The 27,931-nt window shown below is 37.0% G+C and overlaps 1 protein-coding gene across 11 annotated transcripts in view; it reads left to right on the top strand.

The window, feature by feature from the left end:
- Nucleotides 1-27,931, top strand: part of ubr4 (ubiquitin protein ligase E3 component n-recognin 4) — a 54,363-nt gene that overhangs the window by 5,478 nt on the left and 20,954 nt on the right. For 2 of the 11 annotated variants that reach the window (XM_011476881.4, XM_011476886.4), the window contains exons 8-57: nucleotides 46-170; nucleotides 631-755; nucleotides 863-922; nucleotides 1,018-1,208; nucleotides 1,464-1,563; nucleotides 1,729-1,866; nucleotides 2,570-2,687; nucleotides 4,437-4,478; nucleotides 9,214-9,401; nucleotides 11,007-11,163; nucleotides 11,250-11,335; nucleotides 11,487-11,656; nucleotides 11,854-12,133; nucleotides 12,459-12,591; nucleotides 12,755-12,834; nucleotides 13,600-13,728; nucleotides 13,948-14,130; nucleotides 14,718-14,840; nucleotides 14,941-15,170; nucleotides 15,571-15,689; nucleotides 15,779-15,876; nucleotides 16,072-16,229; nucleotides 16,353-16,559; nucleotides 16,729-16,830; nucleotides 16,914-17,014; nucleotides 17,368-17,755; nucleotides 17,855-17,918; nucleotides 18,015-18,206; nucleotides 18,427-18,497; nucleotides 18,646-18,838; nucleotides 20,466-20,699; nucleotides 20,826-20,996; nucleotides 21,061-21,243; nucleotides 21,432-21,590; nucleotides 21,718-21,870; nucleotides 22,003-22,230; nucleotides 22,434-22,591; nucleotides 22,704-22,878; nucleotides 23,085-23,286; nucleotides 23,729-23,892; nucleotides 24,014-24,230; nucleotides 24,313-24,529; nucleotides 25,057-25,089; nucleotides 25,383-25,446; nucleotides 25,556-25,690; nucleotides 26,078-26,252; nucleotides 26,454-26,585; nucleotides 26,741-26,862; nucleotides 27,069-27,180; nucleotides 27,776-27,906. In XM_011476881.4, coding sequence (XP_011475183.1) covers nucleotides 46-170; nucleotides 631-755; nucleotides 863-922; nucleotides 1,018-1,208; nucleotides 1,464-1,563; nucleotides 1,729-1,866; nucleotides 2,570-2,687; nucleotides 4,437-4,478; nucleotides 9,214-9,401; nucleotides 11,007-11,163; nucleotides 11,250-11,335; nucleotides 11,487-11,656; nucleotides 11,854-12,133; nucleotides 12,459-12,591; nucleotides 12,755-12,834; nucleotides 13,600-13,728; nucleotides 13,948-14,130; nucleotides 14,718-14,840; nucleotides 14,941-15,170; nucleotides 15,571-15,689; nucleotides 15,779-15,876; nucleotides 16,072-16,229; nucleotides 16,353-16,559; nucleotides 16,729-16,830; nucleotides 16,914-17,014; nucleotides 17,368-17,755; nucleotides 17,855-17,918; nucleotides 18,015-18,206; nucleotides 18,427-18,497; nucleotides 18,646-18,838; nucleotides 20,466-20,699; nucleotides 20,826-20,996; nucleotides 21,061-21,243; nucleotides 21,432-21,590; nucleotides 21,718-21,870; nucleotides 22,003-22,230; nucleotides 22,434-22,591; nucleotides 22,704-22,878; nucleotides 23,085-23,286; nucleotides 23,729-23,892; nucleotides 24,014-24,230; nucleotides 24,313-24,529; nucleotides 25,057-25,089; nucleotides 25,383-25,446; nucleotides 25,556-25,690; nucleotides 26,078-26,252; nucleotides 26,454-26,585; nucleotides 26,741-26,862; nucleotides 27,069-27,180; nucleotides 27,776-27,906 — 7,516 coding nt within the window. The remainder of the gene's footprint in view (nucleotides 1-45; nucleotides 171-630; nucleotides 756-862; nucleotides 923-1,017; nucleotides 1,209-1,463; nucleotides 1,564-1,728; nucleotides 1,867-2,569; nucleotides 2,688-4,436; nucleotides 4,479-9,213; nucleotides 9,402-11,006; nucleotides 11,164-11,249; nucleotides 11,336-11,486; nucleotides 11,657-11,853; nucleotides 12,134-12,458; nucleotides 12,592-12,754; nucleotides 12,835-13,599; nucleotides 13,729-13,947; nucleotides 14,131-14,717; nucleotides 14,841-14,940; nucleotides 15,171-15,570; nucleotides 15,690-15,778; nucleotides 15,877-16,071; nucleotides 16,230-16,352; nucleotides 16,560-16,728; nucleotides 16,831-16,913; nucleotides 17,015-17,367; nucleotides 17,756-17,854; nucleotides 17,919-18,014; nucleotides 18,207-18,426; nucleotides 18,498-18,645; nucleotides 18,839-20,465; nucleotides 20,700-20,825; nucleotides 20,997-21,060; nucleotides 21,244-21,431; nucleotides 21,591-21,717; nucleotides 21,871-22,002; nucleotides 22,231-22,433; nucleotides 22,592-22,703; nucleotides 22,879-23,084; nucleotides 23,287-23,728; nucleotides 23,893-24,013; nucleotides 24,231-24,312; nucleotides 24,530-25,056; nucleotides 25,090-25,382; nucleotides 25,447-25,555; nucleotides 25,691-26,077; nucleotides 26,253-26,453; nucleotides 26,586-26,740; nucleotides 26,863-27,068; nucleotides 27,181-27,775; nucleotides 27,907-27,931) is intronic. The other 9 variants (XM_078949524.1, XM_078949525.1, XM_011476882.4 and 6 more) reach the window with 8 other exon arrangements.

A 27,931-nucleotide genomic window follows, 5' to 3' on the forward strand; every position in this document is an offset into this window, starting at 1 on the left:
GCGAATTTGCTGGACTTTGAATGGATATCTAAAACTGTTTTCTAGGTTTCACTCTTTAGTGATAGATGTCACCATGGCTCTAGACACACTTTCCTTGCCTGTACTGGAACCTCTGACACCAGGGAGACTGTTGGATATGACTGTGCTGGCTTTGAGCTGTCTCTATGCAGGTATGTTCTCTCACAAGTACATTCAGGTCAGAATTCTGGATGCTGGGAATACAACTATTGAACAACAACCAATTCAAATAAAAGGAAAATATAAATTGTGTTTTATTGTAGATAAACTTTGTCTGTTCAATGAACAGAAATTCATCTTTCAACAGGGCAGAACACAGTGAAATTAATAAAAAGAATTAAAAAAAATATTATAACCCCAGACTGCATCATTGACATGCAATTTAAAAGAAGTGCTATTGAGAATTCAGCAAAGCAAGAGCAATGATTTTTTTTTGTAGTTGTTATTCCTGGCCAAATATGAATTGTTTTATTTAATAAAACAAATTGTAAAACGAGTAGAAGCACTAATCCATCTTTGGCAACTACAGCTAGATTTCCTTCATCTATTCAGGACAGAAAACAGTTCAAAATGTCTGTTGGATGCTTCATTCAGCTGCTTTTTCCTTCTTAGGTGTGAGTGTGGCCACTTGCATGGCCATCCTGCAGGTTGGCAGCGGCTTGCAGCTTCGCTCTGCCTCCACAGGCACTAAAGAAGAGGACTATGAAAACGATGCGGCAACAATTGTTCAGAAATGTGTGAGTATAATGCGTTTCATTATAAATGTGAAATCAAATTTAAAAGAAAAACTACTAAACTATAAGCTGTATTTGTCAAACAAAAATAAAATCAACGTTCTCAACAGCTGGAGATTTATGAAATGATCGGACAAGCAATCAGTAACTCTCGAAGAGCCGGGGGAGAGGTGAGTTTAAAAAATGTATTCAATGTATTTTCAATGTTTTAACTTCATAAGTAGAAACATACCTCATTATTTTCCTTTTCTATTGTTGCCCTCAGCATTATCAAAACTTCCAGCTGCTTGGAGCCTGGTGCTTATTGAACAGCTTGTACCTGATTCTTAACCTGAGCCCAACCGCCCTGGCAGATAAAGGAAAAGAGAAAGATCCACTAGCAGCCCTCCGAGTCAGGGATATTGCTGCTCGCACAAAAGATGGTGCAGGATCCCCTAAACTTGGTCCTGGCAAAGGGTACTTCTGAATTACGTCACATCATATGACAATACATAAATGTATGACATATGTCTGACAATATGACAGTTCCTTGTTGACTTGGTTATTAGTGGGTCACCAGGACGGGTTTCATTCCTATTGAACAAATCTATATATTTAAAGGCATTATTAGCTATTTTTCTGGACCATTTTTTTAAAATGTTGTATCAATAACAATTTAATAAAATGAAGTGGTGCATACATTGACTGGATTTTGTGTGCATTTTTCTTTAGGCATCAAGGATTTGGAGTTTTATCTGTTATTCTGGCCAACCACGCCATCAAACTTTTGACTTCACTCTTCCAGGATCTGCAGGTGGAGGCGTTGCACCGAGTAAGAAATCCAACCGTCCAGCACATGACATTAGTCCTTCCTCTAGTTTGCCTGTTGTTTGTTTTATGAGCACTTCAGATATAAATAATTGTAGGAAAATGTTTTACCGGTACATACACCTGGAATGATACAGGTGTTTTCAAAGTTTGTCATTTTTTTCTTCAGGCTTGGGCTAGTGATGGACCACCAGCTGAGCTCAACATCATGGCACAGAGCACTTCAATCCAGAGGGTCCAGAGATTAATCGACTCTGTGCCCCTGACAAATTTACTTTTCACTCTTCTCTCCACTTCCTACAAAAAGGTACAAATATTTATTCTTAGTCTTCACTGTTAAGTGATGGGTCAGAAAACAATGACACATTCTAGATTAGTTGACAAATGGGTTCAAATAATAGGAACAGAAGCTGACATTTTCGGTTACATTAAATGTTACATGTGAAAACTTTGACCGAATTTCAGGGCCACCAGAAAAGTCCAAATACATAAATATATTTATGAGAATAAAGTTGAAAAATTATTAGAAGTAAAACATTTTCCAAGAATAGTGTCATAAAATTAGGAAAAGAATTGGTCAATTAACAAGAAAAAAAGTCAAAATTTTATGAGAATGTAGTCTGCCACTTTTAGAAGAAAGTTGTACATATATGTTTCAAAAAAATCGTAATTTTGGAGGGAAAAAAAGCCAAACTTTATTTGAACGAAATGTTGCCTTCAGCTTTTAAAATGTTTCAACAAAGTCAAACATAACCTGTTTTTAGGAAATTTAACTACTTTTTTAGGAAATTTAACTTTATTTTCATAATATTATATTAAAATTAAATAAAAGTTACGCCTTTTAAATCATAAATTTACGATTTTAGTGTTGCAAATTTTTTTCTGTTGCAGATTTTTTTCACGGTGTCCTTAGTTCACTGTCGTAAATAACAGATTTGCTTTAATACGAAAGAAAAAAGGTACTGAATGTGTTGCACAGAAAGCCTGAGGTCTGTTCTTGTGCTTATTAGGCATGTGTTCTCCAGCGCCAAAGGAAGGGCTCAGTTAGCAGTGATGCCAGTGCTTCGACAGATTCCAACACCTACTATGAGGACGATTTTAGTAGTACAGAGGAGGATAGCAGCCAAGGTAACCTTTTTGTTTCCCTTTTTTTTTTTATCTCTGTTTGCTAGTTTATCAACCTTTTATGGTCAAATATACACCCACATTGCATTTAAACCTTGTAAAGGAAAATGACAGCAAATGGGTAAAACAGCAGTTTATTCACTGCAGCATTTCCTGTATTTCAAAGGGCCTATACCATGCAAAATCTAATTTTTTAACTTGGGTGTAGTATAAAGCGGTATTTTGATCCGATCACGCATTTCCTAATAGTCATCTAAAAACCTGCGCTCTGAGCACCAGCCCCTCCCAACCAATGAAAACGAGCAGGTTCTCACATTGTGATGTAGATAAGTGAGAAGAGCCCCTTCCAGGAAGAGTCTGCACTGCCCCTAACCCCCTACCCCCAGGCTAACACACACAGCCACTTTCTCCACTGAGCTGGCAATAAACGGCTAAAACGCTTTTCTTTTATATGCACAATGTGCACACCCACCTTTGCAAAAGTTCAGATGCTGTTTGCTTTCGTGGGCAAGACGCAGACATGCTGCAGCACCCACAAGGAGCAAAAGCTGGTGCCTCAGAGATCGAGTTGTCTTACTTCTTGGTGGGGAAGAAAAACTCAGAAAAATACTAACAATTAATCAAAGAAAATTCTTTAGTGTGCCAAAATGTAATATATTATCATATACATGGATATTTTTTACTGTAAAGGCTTAAGAATAGCATAGTATATGCCATTTAATTAGGTCTTCTATAGTTATGGTTTAGTCTTTGCAATGTTTTGCATGAATTAATTGTTGATAGGCTTTCCTCTGCCGTGACAAATTTTGTACTTATTTTTCTTGACATGAATGTCCCTCTCAGCTGTTCTGTTTGTTCTGCCAAATAAGTCTGTGGCCGTGTCATGACCACATGTATTTGAGTCAATTATTAATGACCACAACTGAAGCATTTCACATGGTGTGAGTATAACAGCAATGCAACGGTCCAAGCTCTGTCTTAACTTTTAATCTGAAAATATAATAACTGACAGTAAAAATCAAAAAGCTTTACTCGTGTGCATTAAAAGCAAAAGGGGATGGAACACAGATGTGTTTGAAAAAGAGGAGCTTTATCTCTTTCCTTAAATGTGCAAGCGTTGCTATTCAGCTGTATTTGAAATGCGTAAATGAATTGGAGTTGCACTTTAAATGCAGGCAAAGGCACAAACAATGAGTTTGTCTGCTTTGAAAATGTGAGCTTAGCTTAATTAAACACCTTTTTTAATGTATTTTTGTGCTTGATTTATTTTCCGTTATTCTAATATCATTTATAACATCATAAATTTTTGTTATTTCCAAAAATAGCTCCAATAATACAAGTTTCAGTTTTTAGGAACCATTTCACACTACGACAGTGTTTTAAAATGGCTTTTTATTACTGCTTCCTGCTAATTATGCATCAGCAATTTATATGCTGGATGCAGAACCTCTGAACTATGTTCCTTTGCATAGAATTTTCATGTCAGAAGTTCTTTGTGCGAAAGTGTTCCTAAGGGACGGATCCTCCTGGAGTATTTATGCTGTCACAAACAGCATTTGGAAGGTCAATCCGCTATAGACATATTTAGTGATGTAAATATATATATATATATATATATATATATATATATATATATATATATATATATATATATATATATATATATATATATATATATATATATATATATACACATTTTTTGTACTTCGTTACACAATGACAGAGTGTAGTTGACAGTGTTTACTATTTCAGCAGAGAGAAGACAGGAGAAGACAAATGCAGCTTGTGTATCAGGTCAGCAGCTTTCTGTCCTCAGGTTGAAGACTTAGTGTCCACATCACTGTCTTAGATCTGTTTTTGTTCTGTTTGTCACACAGTTTAGGCTCTGAGCTTTGAATCCTAGCATCCTAGTAAAAAATGAAAGCCAGAGATGAACAGCCCCCACTATAAAATTGATCTTTTAACAATGATATAAATGTTCAAGTGGGTAATTAGAAGTTCATCTGTGGCTTTTTTGTTTTTTTAAGGATAATACCAGTATTGTTTATATGTGGGAGTTCAATATTTAAAGCTCAATTGTACACTGGAAATGTACCTAAATATTCTGTCAGAACTGTTTCTTTAACTTAGAATCCAAAAAAAAAAACAATTGATGAGGGTATTTTTTCTACTTGCCTAAAAGTTTTGTAAAATAATTAACAACTTATTCTGAAAACTATTTCTCCTAAATTGCCTTTAACTTAGCCAGCGTATGAAAGAAATGTAGCTGTCTTCAAATTGCAAGATTAAAAAAAAAAGACAATAACAAAAAAACAACGGGTAGTCTTGTGAAATAGAAATGCATTAGTGCAAACAGTGCTTACTCTTACTGATGGATATAAAAAAAAATTGATACAACTTTTGTAACTACTGTCAACTGATTTGATTCTGTTGCCATAAAGACTTAAAGTTCAACGTAATGTATCTATAAAACACCACTTCACAAACTGCAAAATTACGTTCTGATGGAGAGATCTAAATTTTTGTAGTTGTGATTGGCAACAGGGAAGGACAACAGACCTGGCAGTTTCCCTTTTTTCTCACTTGCAGATAACAATTTAAAAGCTACCTCCAAATACTGGTATGATTCTTCAAACAGGCACATTTAAACTATGCTTCCAGGGCTTAAACATGCAACGCTACATCTTGCTGTCACCCCAAATCTCTTTATTTTTCTTTAATTACATCTTTTTAATTTTTTGGTGTGTGTTGCATGCAAATGTGAACATTAACTTGGTGTGATATTTTGTTTGAAAAAAATAGTGGCCTCTTGTTAAAAACAATTGGAATTATCTGACTGGATTTTAACACCTTTAAGCACTGAAGCATTCTGAAATAGGGAATAAAGTTGGGTCATTGATGTAGCGAAACAAAGAGGAAACTCTTGGCTGTGGAGATCTTGCATCAATCCAGCTTTACCTGCAAAACCAGCCCCACAGGCAAAATCTTACATTTATGATTTTCTTGAAGCGATTAAAAAGAAAACTGTTGGAAATAGAAAAGGCACTAAAAACCCAGCAAGGAACAGCAAAGGTACTCTGATCCAACTGAGTAAGCAATCTTATTTTTCAACGCGATAAAAAAACAAACCAGCTCAAGTGTTTTTACAAGTTTATATTTATTTTTTTTACAAAAATGATCAAGGTTTTTTTTTAATTATACAACTACTCTTGGATTAAGACATTTCAAAACTTTGAGCAATTGTTAGTTCAGGGAAGTTATTTATTTTTTCACCTTTTTGGACAATTCTAAATGAAGACTGAGATTTTAACACATGTTTTAAATGAGCCTTGCACCATTATGGCAGAGCAAAAACAAAGTTGTGGTGCTACAGTTTTCTGAGTAAAATAAAAATCAACGGAATGGAACTTTTGACAAAATGTCCAGATGCTACTCTGGCCTTCTGACCAGAGGACATGCAGCAATTCTTAGAAAGATGCAAAGCTAAGTGTTAGGTCTGAATTGGTTATCGCAGCGCCAGCCAGTTTTTTTTCTGAGAAATCCGACAAAGCACCTGTGAATGCATCACCAGTGCTCAGAATCCATCCACCTAGTTAATTTTTAAAGGATATGTTTCTGCAGATTACACCTTTCGGAGCATGCTTGGTGTTCCTATTTTAAACTGCCCAAAGGAAGTTAATAGGAACAGCACACCTGAACAGATCAAAAGCATTAAAAGTGCTCTGAATGTCTTTGGTTTTTATAGTCTACAAAGCTAATTCTGTTGAAGCAATACTTTAATGATGACACACTAACTGATTAAACACAAATTCAAGAAAATTGTGTTACATAACAGAGGTCTGGTTGTCCTTAACAATGGAAAACAAACACAGTTATCATTAAATTTGGGCTTTACATTTAGATGATCGTACATTTGCTTTATATCTGTCAGGTTGTGTCGTGCATAGCAACACGTTTCATTGATGTTTCCAGCAACAGTCACAACAGTAACAATGTCCCACATTTTTTAACCAAGCTATGTACCTGTTTGTTCTACCAAAATGCTTCACGAGTTTTGTTTTAGGTAACAAATGTTCTCAACTCTGAAATTTGTTTGTTTAAAAAATAATTTATGTTCATTTTTTCTTTACTATTATGACCTTAGTGAAATTTTGTACAAATTTGAACTGGTCTCAATGTAATTTATAAATCTAAAAGATATTTGGTAAGCTGGGAATTTTATATTAACAATCAAATTTATTACAGAAACATAATAAATCCTGGTATCATAGTGTTTATGTCTAAGCAGGCTGTGTGCTTGCTGCGTTTTTTGTACATAGTGGGTAAATAAAAAGCATTTAGATGATATAGAAATCAGACCTTTACAGCCCAACACAGCATGGCTTTGACACCCAATTTACATTTAGTCAACTTTAGTTTGGTTCTTTTTACTTATTTATAAAGAACATTTCACAACAACAAATGTGGAGTTGACTGTTTTTCAGGGCTGTAGCAATTCATTTTAACAACAATTCTATTATTCTTATGATTTGTGGTTGAGGATTCGATTCATAGTCGATATTGGTTTTATTTTGAACGTTCCGATTCCCTGACCTAAAATTGATCCAGGACATCTTTAGCCAAAAATTCAACCATTGTGACCATTGTGACTCGGAGATACATATCTGGGTAGTGAACAGTGCAGGTAAAGTTTTCCAGATTCGTTGGCTTTCCTGCAAGATAACCTCGAGTGTAAATTAAGATTTCATGGCAAATCCAATCACATTTTAGTGTCCCAAAGTTCATCCCACTGTTGTTTTTCCACATCAAAGTACCGTAATCCAAAGGGAACATTATTGGAGCATTCTGTCTGACTGTATTGTCACATGGCCTTGCTAAATTCCAAGTTTTTCCACATATTAGACTGTAATGACGGATTGATCAGTTTTCACAAGTGTGTTGTACGCTGTGACGCACTTGGTCATTTTTACTTTATACTAAAACAATTTTACCGGGCCTCAATTTAAACGGTATTTTCCAAGATTGATTATAATTTGTCATTTTCAAACAATTTTATATAGTGGTATTGGTCAATTGAATTAACATTTTGCCTCAGGCAGATCGATCTGGTTGGATCGTAGGAATATAAATCGATTAATTAAATTCCCCCTCTACTATTTTTGTGTAGATCAGTTATTCACTGTTTTGCATGTTTTTTGCCTGCTCTCACTCCCACTGCTGTTTGTAGTTTGCTCACAGCGTCTGGGTCATGCAACATAAATGGAAAATAAGCACATTTACAGTGAGCTTATTACTGGCATAATGCTTTCATCTACTTTAATTTTGTATTATTATTATTATTAACCTTTTTATGTTATATTACTGCAGCAACGTTTCTTCTTTTTTTATTTATTTTTTTATCCATACACCTGAAGCTTAAAAAATTAGTCATTTTTTTTCTCTTTGGTCATACAACAAACAGTAGCTCTTTTTTTCAATATAATAGGTTATCCATGTGTCACTGGTGCCAGATTTTCTAAAAAATGTGTTTTAAAGTTCAGTTGTAGCATTAAAACAGTCACTTTTAATAGTAGTATTCCAAGGCCAGAGACTCCACTTTTAAAGAATTTAGCTATAAAGGTTTAAGTCCGTGGCCTAATGCATCTTTTCTCTCAAAAATATATTTTTGTAAACAATCACACAAAATTCATTTATTGTTCATGTTGCCATGTGGGACCATTTTGTAGGATTGCGTTTATATAGCATTTCCTTCTCCTTCATTTCATATATATATATATATATATATATATATATATATATATATATATATATATATATATATATATATATACATACACAGATATATACAGATATATAGATATTTTCCCCTTTAAAGGAGACGAATTTATAACATTATTACTCAATGTTTCAAAGGCTAATGAAAATGGCACAAGATGGATTTTATCATTTATCGTAAATATGTAGAAGTGAGACACAACTTGTATAATGAAGTGGAATCTGTTTGGATTGAATGGGGTTAAGGATAATGTGGTTTTAAAAAGGTTGTGGAGCTACATAAGGATAAATTTAAATCAATGTTTCTAATAGTTTAGAATAGAATAGAAACCTTATAGGATTATAGGTTACGGGGTTAGCAGCTTTTGGAATAGTTCAGAGAAACATAAATGCTCTTTTTAATTTTAAATAGTTTTAACTTTATTTTGTAAAAATAAAAAAATACATTAAAGAAGTTTTACCATGGCACTGATTTAAATGAGTATGGCACATGCTGTTTAACAAAAGCTTACTGTAGAATCGGTTTTTGGTGTATTTAATCAGAACACTAAGAAGTATACTGTTTTGTGTCCACTATTTCCTGTAGTCTGTGGCTGTTGTCCTTTATCTGCACTGTGGTGTTGGTGTAATAAACCAGTGTGAAGCTTTTTATGTTCTCACTGTGTGACACCACCACAACTCCATGAAAATGTAAGACATTTTGTACGTGTTAATCTTTCCTGTGAGGTGTCTAATTATCCAACTTTGTTTGCAGACGATGACAGTGAACCCATTTTAGGACTGTGGTTTGAAGAGACCATTTCTCCAACCAAAGATAAAGTGGCTCCACCGCCGCCTCCACCTCCACCACCACTCGAAACATCTCCAAGACTGAAGAGCCCAAGCAAACAGAATCAAAGTGAAAATGGGAACATTTTGGCTGGTCGAAAGGATCCAGAACTGGTAAATTCTCTTGTTAATGGCAAACTTGGCTGCAACTATTAAACGCTCTGACATGTTGGTTTATTTGTTGTTAAGGTGATTAAGGGGTATCTGGGTGCTTAAATCTTGCATCACTTGACCTTCATTTAAAATTAGAGTAGACTTACCTAGTTTCTTTAATGTAATAAGCTCCAACCAAACAAATTAAAACCTTTAATAAGAAAGTTGTGTTAAATTCACCGCATTTGATTTACCGTATTTTCTGGGCTATAGAGCACACCTGAGTACAAGCCACACCCCCCTCATTTATAAAGGATAAGCCATTTTGTACATACACAAGCCGCACCTGTCTACAAACTGCATGTTATAACGACTCAATGAGTAAATCACTGATAATCCTCCACCTAACACTATGCGACTACAAAACAGCCTCAGAGAGGGTGATATACACAGCTTTAAATCCTATTTATTTGAACACACCCACAATCAGCATGGAGGTCACTTCTGCTCACAGCCCCCTCAGTCATGGTGAGGAACTTAAAACCCACAATTCCCCACTTCGCATGAGTCTTAGGGGCCTAAGACACTGTGTTGTAGATTGAGGATGTATATGTGCTGAAACCACGTGCATGTCTAAGAAGGAGCAGGGAGCTCCAGCGGAAGGAGGGGAGAGCTCGAGTGCAGTGCAAGAGGGAGTGAGAGCAAGAGTAACGAAAGTGTGTTTGAGGTGTGTGTTTATGTTTGTTATACAGAGTGAAAGAGAACTGTAATAAATGAAAGTTTCCCCCAGAAGAAAATGAATGATTCTTTATTAAGCCACTCTGGAGGCTCTTAAAGTCGGAACGGGGAAGTGAACAACCGAAGGAAGATCCGCCTTTGGCAGGGAGGAAAGAAAGAAAAAAAATAATCGCAGGAAAGGTTCAACAAATGATATATTTACAAAGAAAGACAGAAACAGTTTTCAAAGTTTTAATAATATACCTGAGCTTTTCTTTCCAAACAGTGCCTGTGACACGGCAGCAAGATGGTGGTGACAGGGGTGGTTAAAAAAAAAAAATACTGGTCAAAGTCACTGAGAGCAGCTGTGACTTATAAGCCTTTGCGCAGAGGCAAGCGCTGCTGCAGCACGTGCACGTTGGGTCTAATGGCATCAAAGGATTGTGGGATGCGGCCAAAGTAGGGCTGAGCATGAGGTTTTCTTTTTGTTGCACCATGACTGAGGGGTCAAAGAGCAGAAGTGACCTCCATGTTGTTTGGCTGCTTGTGGGTGTGTCAAAATTAATGGACTTGTTGGTGGAAATGGGATTGTACATTCAGCTACCTCTCCGAGACTGTTTGAGGCAGCAACGCGTACATCATCATCATCATCTTCCCCGTGTCGCACACTTATCTTATCTGCTCGAGCGCTCCTAGCGGCCGTAAAAAAAATGCATAAATTAGAAGCATCATTGAATAAGCCGCAGGGTCGAAAGTGTGTGACAAAAGTAGCGGCTTATAGTCCAGAAAATACGGTAATTAAAATACTGTGGTGGACATTTTTTATGTTGTAGACACTGTTTGCTCATGTAAGACTACCATTTTTTTTTTAAATTATTATTCTTAATTTAAAACGATTTGTTCCTGCAGTTCCTCAGCTTGGCTTCAAGCATTCTCAACTTTATCACCACCTCAATGTTGAAGTCCAGGAACAACTTCATCCGCAACTACCTTAGTGTTTCTCTCACAGAGCAACACATGGCTACACTAGCCAGCATAATCAAAGATGTGGATAAAGATGTCAAAGGTAGGCTTTAAAATCATGACCAGTTGGTTAAAATTGTTTTCTTTACCATGTTCAAAAACTGTAAATATTTCATTGTTGTTCTTCAGCTTCCTCGGATGAAGTGTTTTCTCTAGCTTTGTACCACTTCAACCACACCTTAGTGACGTCAGATCTTCCATCTCCAGCCTTGCAGGTAAAACGAATTCCATCCGTCCACCCATCTGCTTCCTTTTTGTATATATTTTGTTCAGAACTAAAACTTTTAATGTATCAATTGCTGTTATTCACCTTTTTTTCTCCTTGATAAGGGTGACCCGAATGTCTTCTTCTTGTGTCTCTTGCAGAACACGCTGCTTCAGCAGTTAGGAGTTGCTCCCTTTTCAGAGGGTCCCTGGCCTCTATATATTCATCCCCAGTCATTATCAGTTCTGTCCAGACTTGTTCTCATATGGCAGCACAAAGCCAATGTGCAAGGAGAACCAGATGTTCCAGAGTGTATGAAAATCTGGGAAAGGTATGGCAATTTTTACACTTACTGGTATTAATGTGTAATGTTTAGGTCAAGAGCTTGCCACATTTTTATTAGTTATGATGAAAAATATTAGAGTTTACAAAGAATTGACCGTATCTAGGTGAACAGAAGCCTTTTTGGACAACTATGTTTGGTTTCAGTTTGTCATCCAACTTTGTCCTTACTATCCTTTTTCACAGATTTTTAGGAACCTTGAAACAACACACCGTCCAGGGTTCTATTCATGGAGAAGATGACCTTAACGTGGAGCACCTTCAACTGCTTCTGCTCCTTTTCCACAATCTGTCTGAACGTGGCCGCAGATCAGTCCTTACGATGGCCACCCAAGCCATCACTGATGTGGCTCAGGGCAAAGACTCCCAACTAAAAGCTGTGCCACTCAACCTGGCTCGCCTGTTGCTGCTTTTTGACTATTTGATCCGTCACTACTCCAAAGCCCCCTTGTACCTATTTGAGCAGGTACAGGCTCATATTTATATAATTACCTTATCATCCTGATATTTTCATTTAAAAAGCTTTAACAGTTTGATTCTTTTAAACCAAAAACCAATTTCTTCAACTGTTTGCTTTTCTTTTAGTTACACAAACTATTTGTTGCAAATTTTTACATTTGAATGGTACACAGTTTTTTGAAAGGTTTATTTTTTTACTTTCAATTTGCTCACTTTTTTTTCTTGCCACACCTAAGGACATTTAAAGTGTACTTTATCATTGATTTTTTTTTTTATTTGAAACTATGATCCAGAGAAATCCCAACACTGTCCATCTAAACTAATCATTACAGGTTCAGTACAACCTCCTTACCCCACCATGCGCTGGGTCGGGTTCCGTCCAGGATGGGGGCAAACGCGGCAGTCTCCCACTTTACTATGGATTCAAGGAAGTTGAAGAGAACTGTGCTAAACACTGCTCATCAGGTAATTAAGCAAAGTAGATGGAGATGCTAGATGAAAAGGTTATGTTAACCAAAACAAGAAAAAATACTTAAACATTCCAGTGATCCTAAATGTATAAGATGATGTTGGAATTGTATTCAATAAAAGTACGTTTTCTGAATGTATCTTTACTGTTTTCTTTAAGAATCAAACCAGCAGCCCAAATTCTACTGTGTGCTGTCTCCTGAAGCATCTGAGGATGATATTAGCAGACTAGACAACAAGGTAGGAGTTACGTGTTCATATTATCTGGTTATCAATCAAAATTTCAACCATCTTTGACATTTAACATATTGTAGTTCTGTTTTAAATTTAACGTGATTGTGACTATTTTGTTGCAGTCGGGTTATGGGTATTATTCCCACATTTTTAATATGGATACATTGACTTTGAAGTCAGTTCCTCTTAGTATTGATTTTTAAGAAATTACTTTTATTGAGGATAAAAAATGCTATTGTGGAGCAAAAGGTTATGAACACAACACATCAGTGCTTATTTTTAATAAAGTTCAAGCAGTATTAAATTTGATAAATGTGACACTTGTTGCGCAGAATATAACCTCAATCGAGTGTGTTGCGTTTACTGACCCACTGACATTCACAAAAGGATTGCTTGGGTTTCAAAATTGGGTATTTAGCAAAAGCTATTTTGTTGATAATCAAAATTATCGAAACAATTCAGTCAGTACTTAAAAAGTATCAAACTCAATATCCAGCCCTATTTTTCAAACGGAATAATTTAGATGAATGTGCTGATCGAAGTAGAGCTAAATGAGGAAAGAACCTTTTATTCTGTTGGTTTCATTTAGCTGTCCTTTGTTGTTTTATTGCCAACAGCAATATTTATCGGTTTACTTGTTGCATTTTGCAAATTAAGTACATTATGCAATGGTGCTGTGTGTGTCTATATCTACATATATATGTATATTTTTGTCTTTATGACAAGGTGTTTACCTAAATGTTGACATGATTTTTTGCATTTTCTTGGCAGGTTTTCCCAAAACTGTTCAATGGGGCAGTTAAATATGATGAGCTGTATGCGTTGCTTGTCTCACTCTTGGCAGCAGGCTCTCAGTTTGACACAGCCAGACGACAAGAAAACAAACCCATCACTCCTGTGGTGAGTAGAAACTACTTGAGGTTCTTAAAAAAAGAAGGGTTTAAGATGTGAAGCAAGTTCAGCTGAAAGTTGTTTCATTTGAGTGATACAGAGATTGCCTAGAATGATGTTACCGACGAAGTAAATCTGATCTACAAGATGAATAACTTAAAAAAAAAAAAAAAAAAACTTCCACTAAGATACATTTATTCATAAAGGTTGTTTTTATTCCTACCACAGGAAGCCTGCTCCCTTCAGTACTACTTTCTAATACTTTGGAGAGTTCTGGGTGTCTTACCGCCCTCCAAAGGCTTCATTGAGCAGCTGAAAAATGGTTGCAGTGATCCCAGTGAGAGTGACATTCTGCACACACTGCGGTGGTCCTCACGTCTGCGAGTGTCTACATACGTGAACTGGATTAAGGTTGGCCGACTCCTTATTACAACAGAGTTACCTTTAACACATCGGGCACAATGTGCCAAGAGTTAAAGGAGCATACATTTTATCTGTGCAATTACTAATCTGATAACTGCATCATTCACTTTCACAGCTGTCACAGCTACATCTGTGGGCTTATATTTCTTTTATTTTTTGTAATGGACCTTTGCAGCTTCTAAGCATTTGTTTCTAAAACTGTACACTATTTTGTATTTCAACATCACAGGTAAAACTCGATGCTGCAGATTTATCAACATGTTATTTATACCATCTATCTGATCTGTACTCTGTAGCTTTTTTTTATTTCTTGCAAACATTTTAACTGACTGTGCTTTATAGTTAACTACAGCAGCTTTTTGCACAGTTAAAAAAGTTTATATAAAGATAATCATGAAAACTCAGAAGAGAAATGTATTTTCTTTTGTTGGTACAACTTGGGATTTAAAAAAAAAGATTTTTTGGTTAATATGTAGTGCAAATGTTTACATAGATGTAACACAGACACACAAGATATAATGCGTTTTAAGTGTGTAATGTTCTAACTTTGGGGTGTTTGAATGGGACATTAACAGGAGCACTTGGTGAAGCAAGGGATGAAAGCAGACCAGGCCGCCTCTCTGGTGGAGATGACAGCTTCTAAATGCAGCACAGTTAAATATGATGTGGAGCTTGCAGAAGAATACATTGCCAGACAGGTAATAAAGGACCTAGTTTACCGTATATTAATCATAACTAAAACAACTATTTACAAAGTTTTAACCGTTTTAATGCTTAAAAAATGTTATTGTTTTGCAGATTTCCACCTTTTCAAGTGTCGATCCAAATGCTGTTCTTCCACTTCATCAACTGCCCTCTCTTCAAGCAGTTTATACCCTGGATGCAGTCATTTCTAAAGTTCAAGTTTCTTTAGATGAACATTTGTCTAAGGTTGCTATTGAGGCGGACACTATTAAGTCCTCTGACATCACAAAAAACCTGCTCCCTGCCACACTACAGCTCATTGACAGTTACACGGCTTTCACGAGGTGAGAAAGGGGACTGTTTGTTTGTCATCGACCCTGAATTTGTGAATATTCATTTAAAAAGCATTAACAGTTTGATAACATTTTTTTCTAGTATCCCTTTTTTCTCAGTCTTCCATGTTTTGCATCTTTATGCTCTTTCAGAAACAAGTTTTATCTCTCTGTCATTGCTAGTTTTGCTTTTGTGGCATCTTACCTGGAGTGGGATAAATTGGCAAATTTTCAAGAAAACAGTGTTGTTATGTGTAATGTGTGACAGATCTCAGGGTCAGGATTGCTGGTCATTGTCCTTTTTTTATTTAGCATTTAATGTTCAGCAATGTTTTCAAGTCTGATTTACTTTTCAAACATCTCCCTTTTTGTGACTTATCCAGTTTTTAAAATAATATCTTGTTTTGACCAGATCGTATTTGTTGATGAACATCCCAGAAGAAGGGGAGAACAAGCAGAGTAGTGCAAAACTCCAAGGTTATGCTGCAGTTTTGTCCATTGGCTCTACCAGATGCAAGGCTAACACACTGGGTTTGTTCAATATTGACACTATTTGCTCTGATATATTTATTTTAAGTTTGGATTTTTTTCACTCCATGGCTTTAAATTAAATTCCACAGGTCCCAGTCTAATGCAGAACTTACCATCAGCTGTTCAGACAATAAGTGAGACGTGGAACAACATCCACACAAATGAGTTTCCCAACATTGGCTCATGGGTATGTGAGGAAATTGATTGTAAAATAAAGTCACTGTTGCCAATTTAAGTGTCCTAAAAAAAAGCTTCATCATTTGTTTAACACATTTTATTATATTTATTAAATTAGCAAAAGAAAAAACGAAATAAAAAACATTTGCAATTGACCTTTTTTCCCCTCTTTTCATTCCATTTTATGTTTGTTTATTTATTTCAGCGAAATGCTTTTGCCAATGACACCATTCCAGCAGAGAGTTACATCAGTGCCATCCAAGCAGCTCACCTGGGCACCTTAAGTTGCCAGTCCTTGCCTCTGGCCTCTTCTCTTAAGCACATCCTTTTGTCGTTGGTTCGCCTCACTTTCGACCTCATTGGGTAAGTTCCCTTTTGAATTTAAAACTTTAAAACAATATCTAAACAATTCCATGACGTCGCAGTTGTTTGCTTGTTTTTTAAAACTCCATGTATTTAATGCTGGACATTGTTTTGCTCTTTCAGCACAGATGAGCTGAACCCTTCCCAGGTTGTAAGCACGCTGATGCCCCTCCTCCTGGAGAGCAGCACAGAGAGTGTGGCCGAGATCAGCAGCACCTCACTGGAGCGCATCCTCGGCCCCTCAGAGTCTGATGCCTTCCTTGCCCGCATTTATGAGCGTTTGGTGACTGGATGTTATAACATCATTGCAAATCATTCAGACCCCAGCAGGTACATAATATGGGTACTAATTCATTAGTTAAACTGTTTCACCACAACTTGATAATGTTGTATTCTGACGTTATAGGAAGTAAAGAAAGTGGCAATTTTTTTTCAACTTCTCACAAACATATTGTGCAGTTTGTCCATATTGATTTTTCTACTTTCCCATACGTTTCAGTGGTTTGGATGAATCAATCCTTGAGGAATGCCTTCTGTATCTTGAAAAACAGCTGGAGAACAATCAGGTTCGAAAGGCCATGGAGGAATTTTTTTCATTCAGGTAAAAGGGTCATCGGTTATTTACATATCAGCATTTTGTATTTTGAATGTGGTCTTGAATATACCTCTTTTACTTTTGTTCAGTGGTGAGCTGGTCCAGATTATGATGGCAACAGCCAATGAAAACCTTTCTGCAAAGTTCTGCAACAGAGTGCTGAAGTTCTTCACCAAACTTTTCCAGCTCAGTAAGTTTGGCGCCTTAGTTTCGATTGGATATGTAATCATTTGTGTGAGTGGATTGACAGATCCTAGAAAGTAAGCAGTAGATGGTTGGAAAGTAATGTATTACATTAAATCTACATCCATAATAAGAAGGTGTTTCTACCCTTATTGAATCACGGTTTGGTCCAAAACTATTCGGTGTACAGAAGTGTGTCTTTTTTTATGCACATTAACAGACAAAAAGGCTGCATCCATTCAGGGTCCAAGCTAAGTTGCTCTCCAGTTAACAATAAACAAAGCGCTTTTGAAAGGTGTTGTATTTTAGGACGGATCTGAATGCCTTAAAACTCAAAGACTGCATATTAATCATCCCCAGCGGAGAAGAGTCCAAACCAAAGCCTGTTGTCTCTGTGTGGCTCTTTGGCCCAACTGGCTTGTGTGGAGCCATCACGTCTGCAGTGCTGGCTGACACGTATGACCGCTACCCCACCAAAAGATTCAGAGCACCTGGAAATCGTGCAAGAAAATCGACAGCTTCTACAACTCCTCACAACTCATATTGTGCGTGACAACAGTCAGGTTGGAGAAGGAGTATGCACCGTGCTCCTCAGCACGCTTATTCCAATGGCAACAGACATGCTGGCCAGTGGCGATGGAACAGGCTTTCCTGAGCTCATGGTTATTATGGCGACACTTGCTAGTGCTGGACAGGGGGCTGGTCACCTGCAGCTTCACCGGGCATCCATTGACTGGCTGACAAGATGGTAAGAAACCAGATGAATAGTGTCTGAGGTTCAAGTATATATTTTTATTGAAACGTGTTTAAGAACAACCTGATATATGAGTTGCTCTTTTTTTTGCAGTAAAAAATATTTAACACAGAAAAATGTTGTGGAGAAAGTGAGTGCAAACTTGTCCCATGGAAAGGTGAGCAATTTTTTCTCTTAAATTTTTTTTTATTCAAAAGAAATGTTTAGTAAGTGAAAAATAAAAACACAAACATGTATTATTCTTTAATGCTAGCATGCCAGTATGCTGGAGTGTGCGTGCCACATCATATCCTATCTGGCTGATGTGATGAATGCTTTGCGACAAAGTAGCGGCCAGGGCACATTAGCTTTGCTGATGGAGGGAGAGGAGAAAGCGATGGAAGTTGACTCCGACTGGGTGGAAGAACTTGCAGTGGAAGAGGAGGATTCCCAGGCAGAGGACTCTGTAAGATGCCATCTTTGAAAGAAACAAAATTAACATGTTAACACATACACAAACCACCATGTTTTAGAGATGTTATTTTTTGCTGCGAAAGTTTGTTTAGCTTCAAATTAAGTTATTTTCCCCCACTTTTATTTTTTTTTTTATATTTATATATTTTAGTTTTTGTTTCATATATATGTAATACTTGTTTGAACTTGTCAATGGGCTATTTCTCTAACAGGATGAAGACTCACTTTGCAACAAACTCTGCACCTTTACCATAACTCAGAAGGAGTTCATGAACCAGCACTGGTAAAAATCAGTTTGTTCCCCAATTATTTCGTTTTCTACCACAGCTTTCTTAAATAGCTTTTAATAAAATGGACCAAATAAGAAAGTCGTGTATACAACAGTCTTCCGTTCAGACGGGTTTTTCACATTTATTTTTCCTGTTTTGCAGGTACCACTGTCACACCTGTAAGATGGTGGATGGGGTAGGTGTGTGCACAGTGTGCGCCAAGGTCTGTCACAAAGACCATGAGATCTCCTATGCCAAATATGGCTCTTTCTTCTGTGACTGCGGTGCCAAAGAGGATGGCAGCTGCCAGGTGAGACCGAATACCTCAGGTCATCATGGGAAGAGAACAACAGCGGTAACTTTGGTTTGCAAGTCATTTCTCATTGACTTTCATCCAACCATTTCATGTGATCAGGATTATAGCTAGACCAAACATTTGGTTAGAGAGTCAGCCAGCTTGTGTTGTTTTTTTGTGTATTGGACAGGCCAGCTTCCCTAGCTCAGCTTTCTTGGGTTTGTTGTGGGTTTTCTTTTTTTTCATGTTGCATGTGAAGGATAGGCCATCAAAACATTTTTGGGTTTATTTGCTGTTTGTCAAACAGCAGCAGAAGCTTTCAGTGTTTGTTTGTGGTTGTGATTGTTTTTCTATGTCAATTTTTAAGATTATTGAATATGTTGTCGATATATTTGTGCAGTTTTTTTGAATATTTATTTGCCACTTTTGCTGCTAACAGTAAATATTATGAATTGGCCTCCACTAACAGTCTAAAAGATACAAATAGAGATTTTATTTTATGTATTTAAAAAGCCTGAAGTCTGTGCTAAAATGGTCTTGAGCAATAATTTAAAACATTAAAACCTGTTTAGAGTCTATTAAAGGTTTTCTTTCAAACCCCTAAAACAAATTTTCCATCATCTTTAATTATTATCACTTTTTGCTGTATCTGCCTGTATTTATTTCTCTTTATTCCCTCTTTTAACCTGCAACATCAAATGAGCTGTGAGGGAAACACATCATGTCACAGAATTCTATAGAAATGTAGAAATGTCTGCTTGTATCTGAGTCACAACAACATGCATTTGCCTAAAATAGGCAAAAAGGAAACTTTCTGACAGTTTACTTTTCACAATCTGCCACACTTCACACTTTGGTCTAATAGTTCATTAGGTAGTTATAATTTTGCATTGATTTTCTCCCAAACTTTGTCACAAGACAAATCATTTAGGATATAAATCAATGATTGGCATACCATGGGAAAGGTGACAGTACAGTGGTCCTTCACTATATTGCAGATTATCTTTGTGGTCTCACTGTTTTGTCGATTTATTTCAGTGCAACTTTGCATACGTTTTTTCCCCTTTCCCTTTTTTAATTTTTTACAGTGCTCTGTGAGCTTCCTGATTGGCTGTAGACCTTGTCAATCCATCTCCTTTGTGCTGTGTCTCTTGTACAGTTTGCCACATTTACATAAATCTTTGATGGCGAGCAGATCTTTTCTTCATTCTATAATACTTTGTAATAATATTAATAATAATACTTTGATAGTATTTCAACAAAAGAGTAAAGTGTGAAAGTATATAAGGAATCTTTGAAAAAGGTATAAAGTGTGTAGTTAGGGCTTTTTACAGCCTTGAAACATCTTTAATTCTACTTTACAGTTTATTTTTAGAACCTAACCCTTGTGATAAATGAACGCTAAACTTATTTTTTTTAAACTTCAGGCAAAAAAAGAAAGCTTGAGAACTATTGCTCATGACTTACGAAGAATGAAATGGCTTACTGAGAGCAACAAAAGAATTTAAGGATGGTTCAACACGCAATATCTTAGCACGCAGCATATTCTAGTTATTGATACTAGGTCAGATGTTGTACAGTAACATATCAAAAAGTCACTCATCCATCATTACAAGCTTATATTTTATCCTAGAGTAATGCTTGGTCGGCATGTTTAACTATTGTCGTTTGCATCTGTCTGCTGCAGGCTTTGGTCAAACGCAGTCCCAGCAGTGGCATCAGCTCCACTCTAAAAGAATCTTCAGCGTTCCAGAGTGAACTGCGAATGCCTGAAAGTGCTATCCGCCACCAGAACGCCTCACCCTCTGACAAAGGCAAAGTTACCATCTGCGATGGTAAATCTGTTGATGAAGATAAACCCAAGAAAAGCAGTGTGTGCAAGAGTATTGAAGGCTGCCAAGAGGAATTGCTGACACAAGTGGTTAGAAATACATTTTGATCTTTTTCCTTGTTCTTCAATGTTTTATGTGTCTTTTGAATGTATAAGATTTGTTAAGATTTTACTGCTCTATGCATTGTGTGACTTGATTGCTCTTTTCCATAAAAGATGGGATCTTGCACTGCAGCTGTAATCCTTGAGATGCTCATGTTTCTCATGGAAGCCATCCAGACCAATTTTCAGCAAGCATCTGCAGTGGGAAGCAGCAGCCGGGCTCAACAAGCCCTCAATGAACTGCACACTCAGGATAAGAACGTGGAGATGACAGACCAGTTAATGGTACGCTAGATTAAATGTAATGCACATTCTGATCTTTCTGCTAATCTTGTACTCTTCTTCTCAGGTGCCCACGCTTGGATCTCAGGAAGGGGCTTTTGAAAATGTGCGGATGAACTACAGTGGTGATCAGGGGCAAACAATACGGCAGTTAATCAGTGCTCATGTTTTGCGGCGTGTTGCGATGTGTGTCCTTTCTTCACCACATGGCCGGCGGCAGCATCTTGCAGTAAGCCATGAAAAAGGAAAGGTGAGCTGAACCTTTGAATTTAATTTGGGAGAAGAACCAATGTCTTTGCAATAACGCTATTGGCATGTTTGCCTTCTTGCCTTGGCTGCGTTATATCCAATGTATCATTTGACTAGTGTGTTGCATTTTCTACAGTTTTGTATTTATATGTTGTTTTGTTTCCCCTTTTCTTATCCGCTGTCTGGCAGATAACAGTTCTGCAGCTGTCCACTCTCCTAAAGCAAGCAGACTCGAGCAAAAGGAAGCTAACGTTGACCCGCCTGGCTTCTGCCCCAGTTCCTTTCACTGTACTCAGCCTCACAGGAAACCCCTGCAATGAGGATTACCTGGCTGTGTGTGGTCTTAAGGTCAGAGAATCAGAATGTCAAATGCCCAGTCTTATTTTTCAAAGAACAATTATCAAGACAATATTCTTCAGGATTAATTTTTCTATATCATATTAATAACTGTCTATATTCTCTTCATTTCTTCCAGGACTGCCATGTTTTAACTTTCAGCAGTACTGGCTCTGTGTCGGACCATCTGGTGCTACACCCACAGCTGGCCACAGGCAACTTCATCATCAAAGCAGTCTGGTTACCAGGCTCTCAGACTGAACTTGCCATCATCACTGCAGACTTTGTTAAGGTGTTTAGTCGAAAAATTGCTACATTTGAAAAAGTGTCATTCTCTGTTTATTACTGTTGAGGTTTTCTGTGTATATGATGCAAAATCCACACTTTTGTAAAACATTTTATTGTTTTTCTTTTTTGGTAACAGATCTATGACTTGTCGGTGGATGCCTTAAGTCCCATGTACTACTTCCTGCTCCCTAGTTCCAAGATCAGAGATGCGACATTCCTTTTCAACGAAGAGGGGAAAAACATCATTGTCATCATGTCTTCAGCAGGCTACATGTACACTCAGATCATGGATGAATCTAGCAGCGCTCAGCATGGCCCTTTTTATGTCACTAATGTGTTAGAGATTACCCATGAAGACTTGAAGGTACTTTGATTTTAGTTACTTCTGGAAACATAAGGAGGCAATTGGTCTAAACATTTGTATCCCTAAAATGAATTTCTAATTTTTGTGTTTTTTTGGTTTAATTTTTATATAATACTGCCAGCACTACAGCGCTAAAATGCATGTTAAAAATATTAAGATGGCAAAACATAATAGTGAGGTGATGTCCTTATTTGTAACTGCAGGATTCCAACGGGCAGGTGGCCGGCGGTGGTGTGTCTGTGTATTACTCCCATGTCCTTCAGATGCTTTTCTTCAGCTACAGTCAGGGAAAATCGTTTGCTGCCACAGTAAATCGAAGCACAACGGATGTGCAGAAGCTTTTTCCAATCACTGTCAAATGGTAACTCCATTTCACATCAACACTGTCTCTCTTTGCTTTTATGCACAACTGTCTCCAGACATAGTAATCAAAAACTAAAACAAAAAATGACTTGTTGTTCTGCTCTCTTTAGCTCCAATGGTGGAAGCAGCAAAATGTCACCTGCTCTGTGCCAGTGGTCAGAGGTCATGAACCACCCAGGTCTAGTTTGCTGCGTGCAGCAGACGACAGGCATACCTCTGGTGATAATGGTCAAACCTGACACTTTCCTCATTCAGGAAATTAAAACTTTGCCAGCCAAAGCAAAGGTAAATATAAATTGTTGTGACATTAGATTTAACCGTTTTTGTAAGTTAAAGTTGTGATTAAAAAGGATTGAAATATATTTTAAAAAGTTAATTTAGGGATTTTGTAGATATCCTGTCATTGCAAAGGTACAGACTTTGCAAAGAAAAATATTTAGGTTTGAGTTTCAGTTTCTTAAACTTGTTTATTATTGTAAATTTTTCACCAGATTCAAGATATGGTAGCCATTCGACACACTGCCAGCAATGAGCAGCAACGCACAACCATGATCCTTCTTTGTGAAGATGGAAGCCTAAGAATCTACATGGCAAATGTGGACAACACCTCATACTGGCTCCAGCCATCTCTGCAGCCCAGTTGTGGAATTAGTGTCATGAAACCTGTCCGCAAGCGCAAAACCGCTGCTGCAAGTACGTTTTTTGTCTTTTTTCTTTTACCATCTCAGTAAACAGAGTAGAACGGCTCTTTCTTCTATATCAGGGGTTTAAGACTGCAGTCTTTTACAGTTGGTACTCAGCTGTTGTCTTTTTAATGTCCATTCCCTTCTTGCTGCTGAAGGAAGACACCGGTCCTCGAGGATAACAATTTGACATTTTTTCTGCGTATAGTGGTTGCTTTTTAAAGCAGCTTATGCAGATTTTTGATCTTGAGAGCCTCTGCTGTTTTTTACATGATGGCCAGTGATAAAATAATCTTTTGTTATGTGTAATTTCCCTCTCTAAAAAAACAACCTGTTGTAAATGCATAGTCCATTTGTGGGTTTTTGACGAAACTGTTAAATATATTAATTTGAAAAATTTAGTCTTCAAATGATTAGTCATGTTTTTCAATATAATTTAATTTTACTTTCAGCCACTCGGACATCAAGTCAAGTAACATTCCCAGTGGACTTCTTTGAACACAACCAGCAGCTGACAGAGGTGGAGTTTGGGGGTAATGACTTGCTGCAAGTCTACAACGGGCAGCAGATCAAACATAGACTTAACTCTACTGGGATGTATGTGGCAAATACAAAGGTAAAGACCAGTTATTGGCATTGATCTGTTACAGAGAAAGTTTGGATCTTTAAGCTTTTAAATGTTGTAAATGGGTTGTACTTAAATGCTTGTTTTTTTTTTTTTTGTTTGTTTTTCCCAGCCTGGGGGATTCACTGTGGAAGTGGTGAACAACAACAGTTCAATGGTGATGACAGGCATGCGTGTTCAAGTGGGCACTCAGGCCATTGAGAGGGCCCCTTCCTATGTGGAGGTCTTTGGCCGCACCATGCAGATTAATTTGACAAGAGCGCGCTGGTTTGACTTCCCTTTCACCAGAGAAGAGGCCTTGCAAGCTGACAAGAAGCTTTCCATATTCAGTGAGATGAAAGACTGCAGCATTGCTTAGTTTTGTGCCTAAAATGATTGCTCTTTAGAGACTCATTGTTTCCTTTTTTTAAGTTGGTGCATCAGTTGATCCAGCTGGAGTGACCATGCTCGATTCAATCAAAATCTACGGTAAAACAAAGGAACAGTTTGGCTGGCCCGAGGACCCACCAGAAGACTTCTCCTCAGCATCAGTTAACAATGTTTGCAGTCCCAGCCTCAACCAGGGCAATGGCGCCTCAGAAGGAGATGTCACCACCCCAACGGCCACCAGTGGCAGCGTCTTGGAGAGGTATGGCTTTTGTTTTGTGCTGTCTTTGTAGTTAGCGGTGATGGTAACTATTGATGTTTACAATTAGTAATCACTTGTAGTTTAGATAATCTCAAGTGATGAGTCAAAATGTTAATCTCCTCTCTAGTAACTTACAAATAAAAATAAATACTTTTAAATACCAAAGAGTGTCTAAAGTTTAAGTTCAAAAAAGAATTCCTGATATGAACAATAGTTGCCAGTGTTTCCTTGGCAACTCCTAATATATATAGTCTACAGGGTAATTCCATTCCATCATGCATACACCAAATCATAGCCCTCCTTAAGTGTGTTTTCATCAGTTTCATTGCAGGACTTGTTCTGTACTAGTCTGAACTTGAATAGAGGCCCTTCTGGTCTCTTAGTGTTTTAGTGCATGGCTGTGTTAATCATTTTCTCTTGCATGCCTCTTTTGTTTGACTGAATCATTTAATTTCACTTGTTTCTTTCTGTGAACCTCACACTTATTTTTGTTCTTTTTCTTTTGCTCCCAAAAATACAATAAAAAGTTGTGAAACTGAGTCCTTATCAACCCTGGACCGGTTAGTAATTGCCCTTTCTCTGCTTGTTTGTATGGTTTTGTACTTGTGTGCCGCTTTGTGTGTCCATGCCTGAGACTGCAACCATGTAATGCATCATTTCCACACTTGAGGGGAAAAAAAAAACTTTTTTTCTCACAATAACATTTGCATTCAGTGTTGTTTGGCACATAGATTAGCAAAGACTGCAACCAAATGAGTGTGATTTTTAATTTTTTTAATTTTTTTTTATGGTTGTTTCTTTAAGAGTAAGATGTATAAAAGAGGCAGAGGTAATCTTTCTTTCTTTCTACTAGATTGGTGGTCAGTTCCCTTGAAGCTCTGGAAAGCTGCTTTGCCATAGGTTCATCAAACGAAAAGGTAACTCATAAAAGTTTGGTGTATTTTTAAAGCAATTTTGGTTTAGCAGTAAAATTCTATCTGTTTGTCCTGAGCCACTATACGCTTTTTAATGCGTTTGATTTTGTAGGAGAAAAACAAGACGGGAGCATTGGAGTTGGCCACTTTACTCCTTTCCATGCCAACTCCTGCAGGTGTACAGCAGCAGACCAAGGGACTTCTGGCTAGTCTGCACACCAGCCGCACCGCCTACCACAACCACAAGGTAGAAATGAATTCACATTTTTGAGTAACGGTAGTTTTTAAACTTGTTGTCTTCTTCTATGATATATTAAACATTTGCTTGTATTAAATTTCTTCTCACTTAGAAAAATGTCAAGCCATAAAATTCTATAAACTATTCTGGATTTTTATGCATGTTATTGTTTTTAAAATTTAAATATTAGCTGTGGCCTCAGATTGTTCTGAATTTTGAAATATGAATGTTACTTTGTTGGAGGGATTTTATTGCTCTTAAATTGACTTAAGGTTTCTTCCATCCTTTTTCCTTGCTCTGTAGGAACCTTTAAAGGAAAATTTAAACAAAATTCGGATCTCTTGTGTTTATTTTTAACAAAAAACTAATACATTCTTCACTTTTTCTTGTCACCAGGACCAGTCCCTGCTAAGTAACGCGGTTCAGTGTTTAAATAGCTGCAGCCGTGAGGGGAAGGAGCTTGATCCTGATGTTTTCCAGAGGCTCGTGATCACAGCCCGCTCCATTGCAATCATGAGACCCAACAATTTGGTGCATTTCACCGAAACAAAATCACTGCACCACGACTCTGGTAAGAGGCTCAGAGGTGACAAATAACCAATTAGGTCACTTATTCTTTTGTTAATAGAAGAGAACTATGTGAGTGCATTAATTATTGGGTAACGTTTTGATGTTATTTTTTGTTTACCAGGCTCTTTAAACAAGCAGTACTTCAGCAAATGGGTAACATCAAAGTTCTAAACTCTGTGATACTCTTGCAATGTTTTGACAGACTCCATTGAAGACGGACAGAAGCAAATGGATGGGGAAAGTTGCAACTTTATCGCACAGTTGATGAATAACTTCTGGAAGCTCCATGCCTTGAAACCAAAGAATCCATTCCTTGCTCCTGCTTGTCTGCCTGGTTAGTTCAAATTTTTTTTTTGTCAAAAATGTATACATGTATTTAAAATAATGTCTGTAAAAGATTTATGTAAGGTATGCACATTATAGTCGTGTTGATTATTTAATAAAAACATCACTGCATATTAAAAACCTTTCTTCCCTGCTCAATCTAAGGTCTAACTCATGTGGAAGCAACAGTCAATGCCTTGGTTGACATAATTCACGCGTACTGCACATGCGAACTGGATTACATCAACGTTGCTTCCAAAATCTACATGCAAATGTTACTGTGCACTGTAAGTACATTTGTTTTTTTTTATCAATAGATTTATCTGTAAGCCTAACAAGCATATGGTAAATGATCAGGAAAATTAATTATCTGATTGGATTTTTGATGGTTTGTTACTATGAAACTGTTGTATCATTTGGTATATTTAAGAGTAAAATGATAAGAAGTAAACATGCATTACTTGAGATAAAAAAAATGTGTTTATATTTTCAGGATTCTGCTGTAAGCTTTGCTTGTAAGCAGGCTTTAATCAGAGTACTGCGGCCGAGAAACAAACGGCGTCATGTGACCCTTCCTTCTCCCCCACGCTCCAACACACCCATTGGTACGTTTACTTAGACTTATAGCAAACTATCTCTGTGCATTGTCGTTAGAGACTATCATAAATCATGCACTTATTTTCTTTACTTTAATGTACTTTGACCTAAATATAGAAAACCATTAAGCGCACCAATGGTTCTATTTAATTCTTTATTATTTATTTATCACTTTCTTGTTTGGCCATCGAACTCTTTCTTAATCCACTATGTGTAAATCTTTCTATTAAACCTTTCTTGAGATTATTTCTTTTTTATTTTGACATTGTTCCCTTTTTTAACTCTTAAAACGATTTGATTTCCAATTTTAAACTCAGTTAAAATGGTTTTAATTAATATAGTTTGACAGATCTATGCCCATACTTGCTAATAATTTGAATTTTTGCTTGTTATTGTGTTAATCTTAGCCTTTAGTCTATTTTTTAGGCATCTTTTTCAACCAGGTAGAGCGAACAACATTCACAAATGTATTATAACAAGTACTACAGCTTTCTTGATCCTTAATCCAACTTTCTTTCGTACTTAAACTTTCTCTTGTCATTGCGTCTTAGCGCTGCAAGCATGTCTGGTCATCTGATATCTTTAGTTACTTTTCTTTATCAGGAGACAAGGATGATGATGACGATGATGATGCAGATGACAAGATCCAGTCATCTGCAATCAGTCGAGGAGAAGAAGGCCGACAGGAGAGCCAAGAGCAGAACGAAGTGGATCATGGTGACTTCGAGATGGTGGTAAGGCAAAAACGAGTCTGAATAT

The sequence above is a fragment of the Oryzias latipes genome, chromosome 7 (assembly GCF_053564925.1).
Source record: "Oryzias latipes strain Hd-rR chromosome 7, Olatipes_Hd-rR_3.1".
NCBI classification, from domain to species: domain Eukaryota; kingdom Metazoa; phylum Chordata; class Actinopteri; order Beloniformes; family Adrianichthyidae; genus Oryzias; species Oryzias latipes.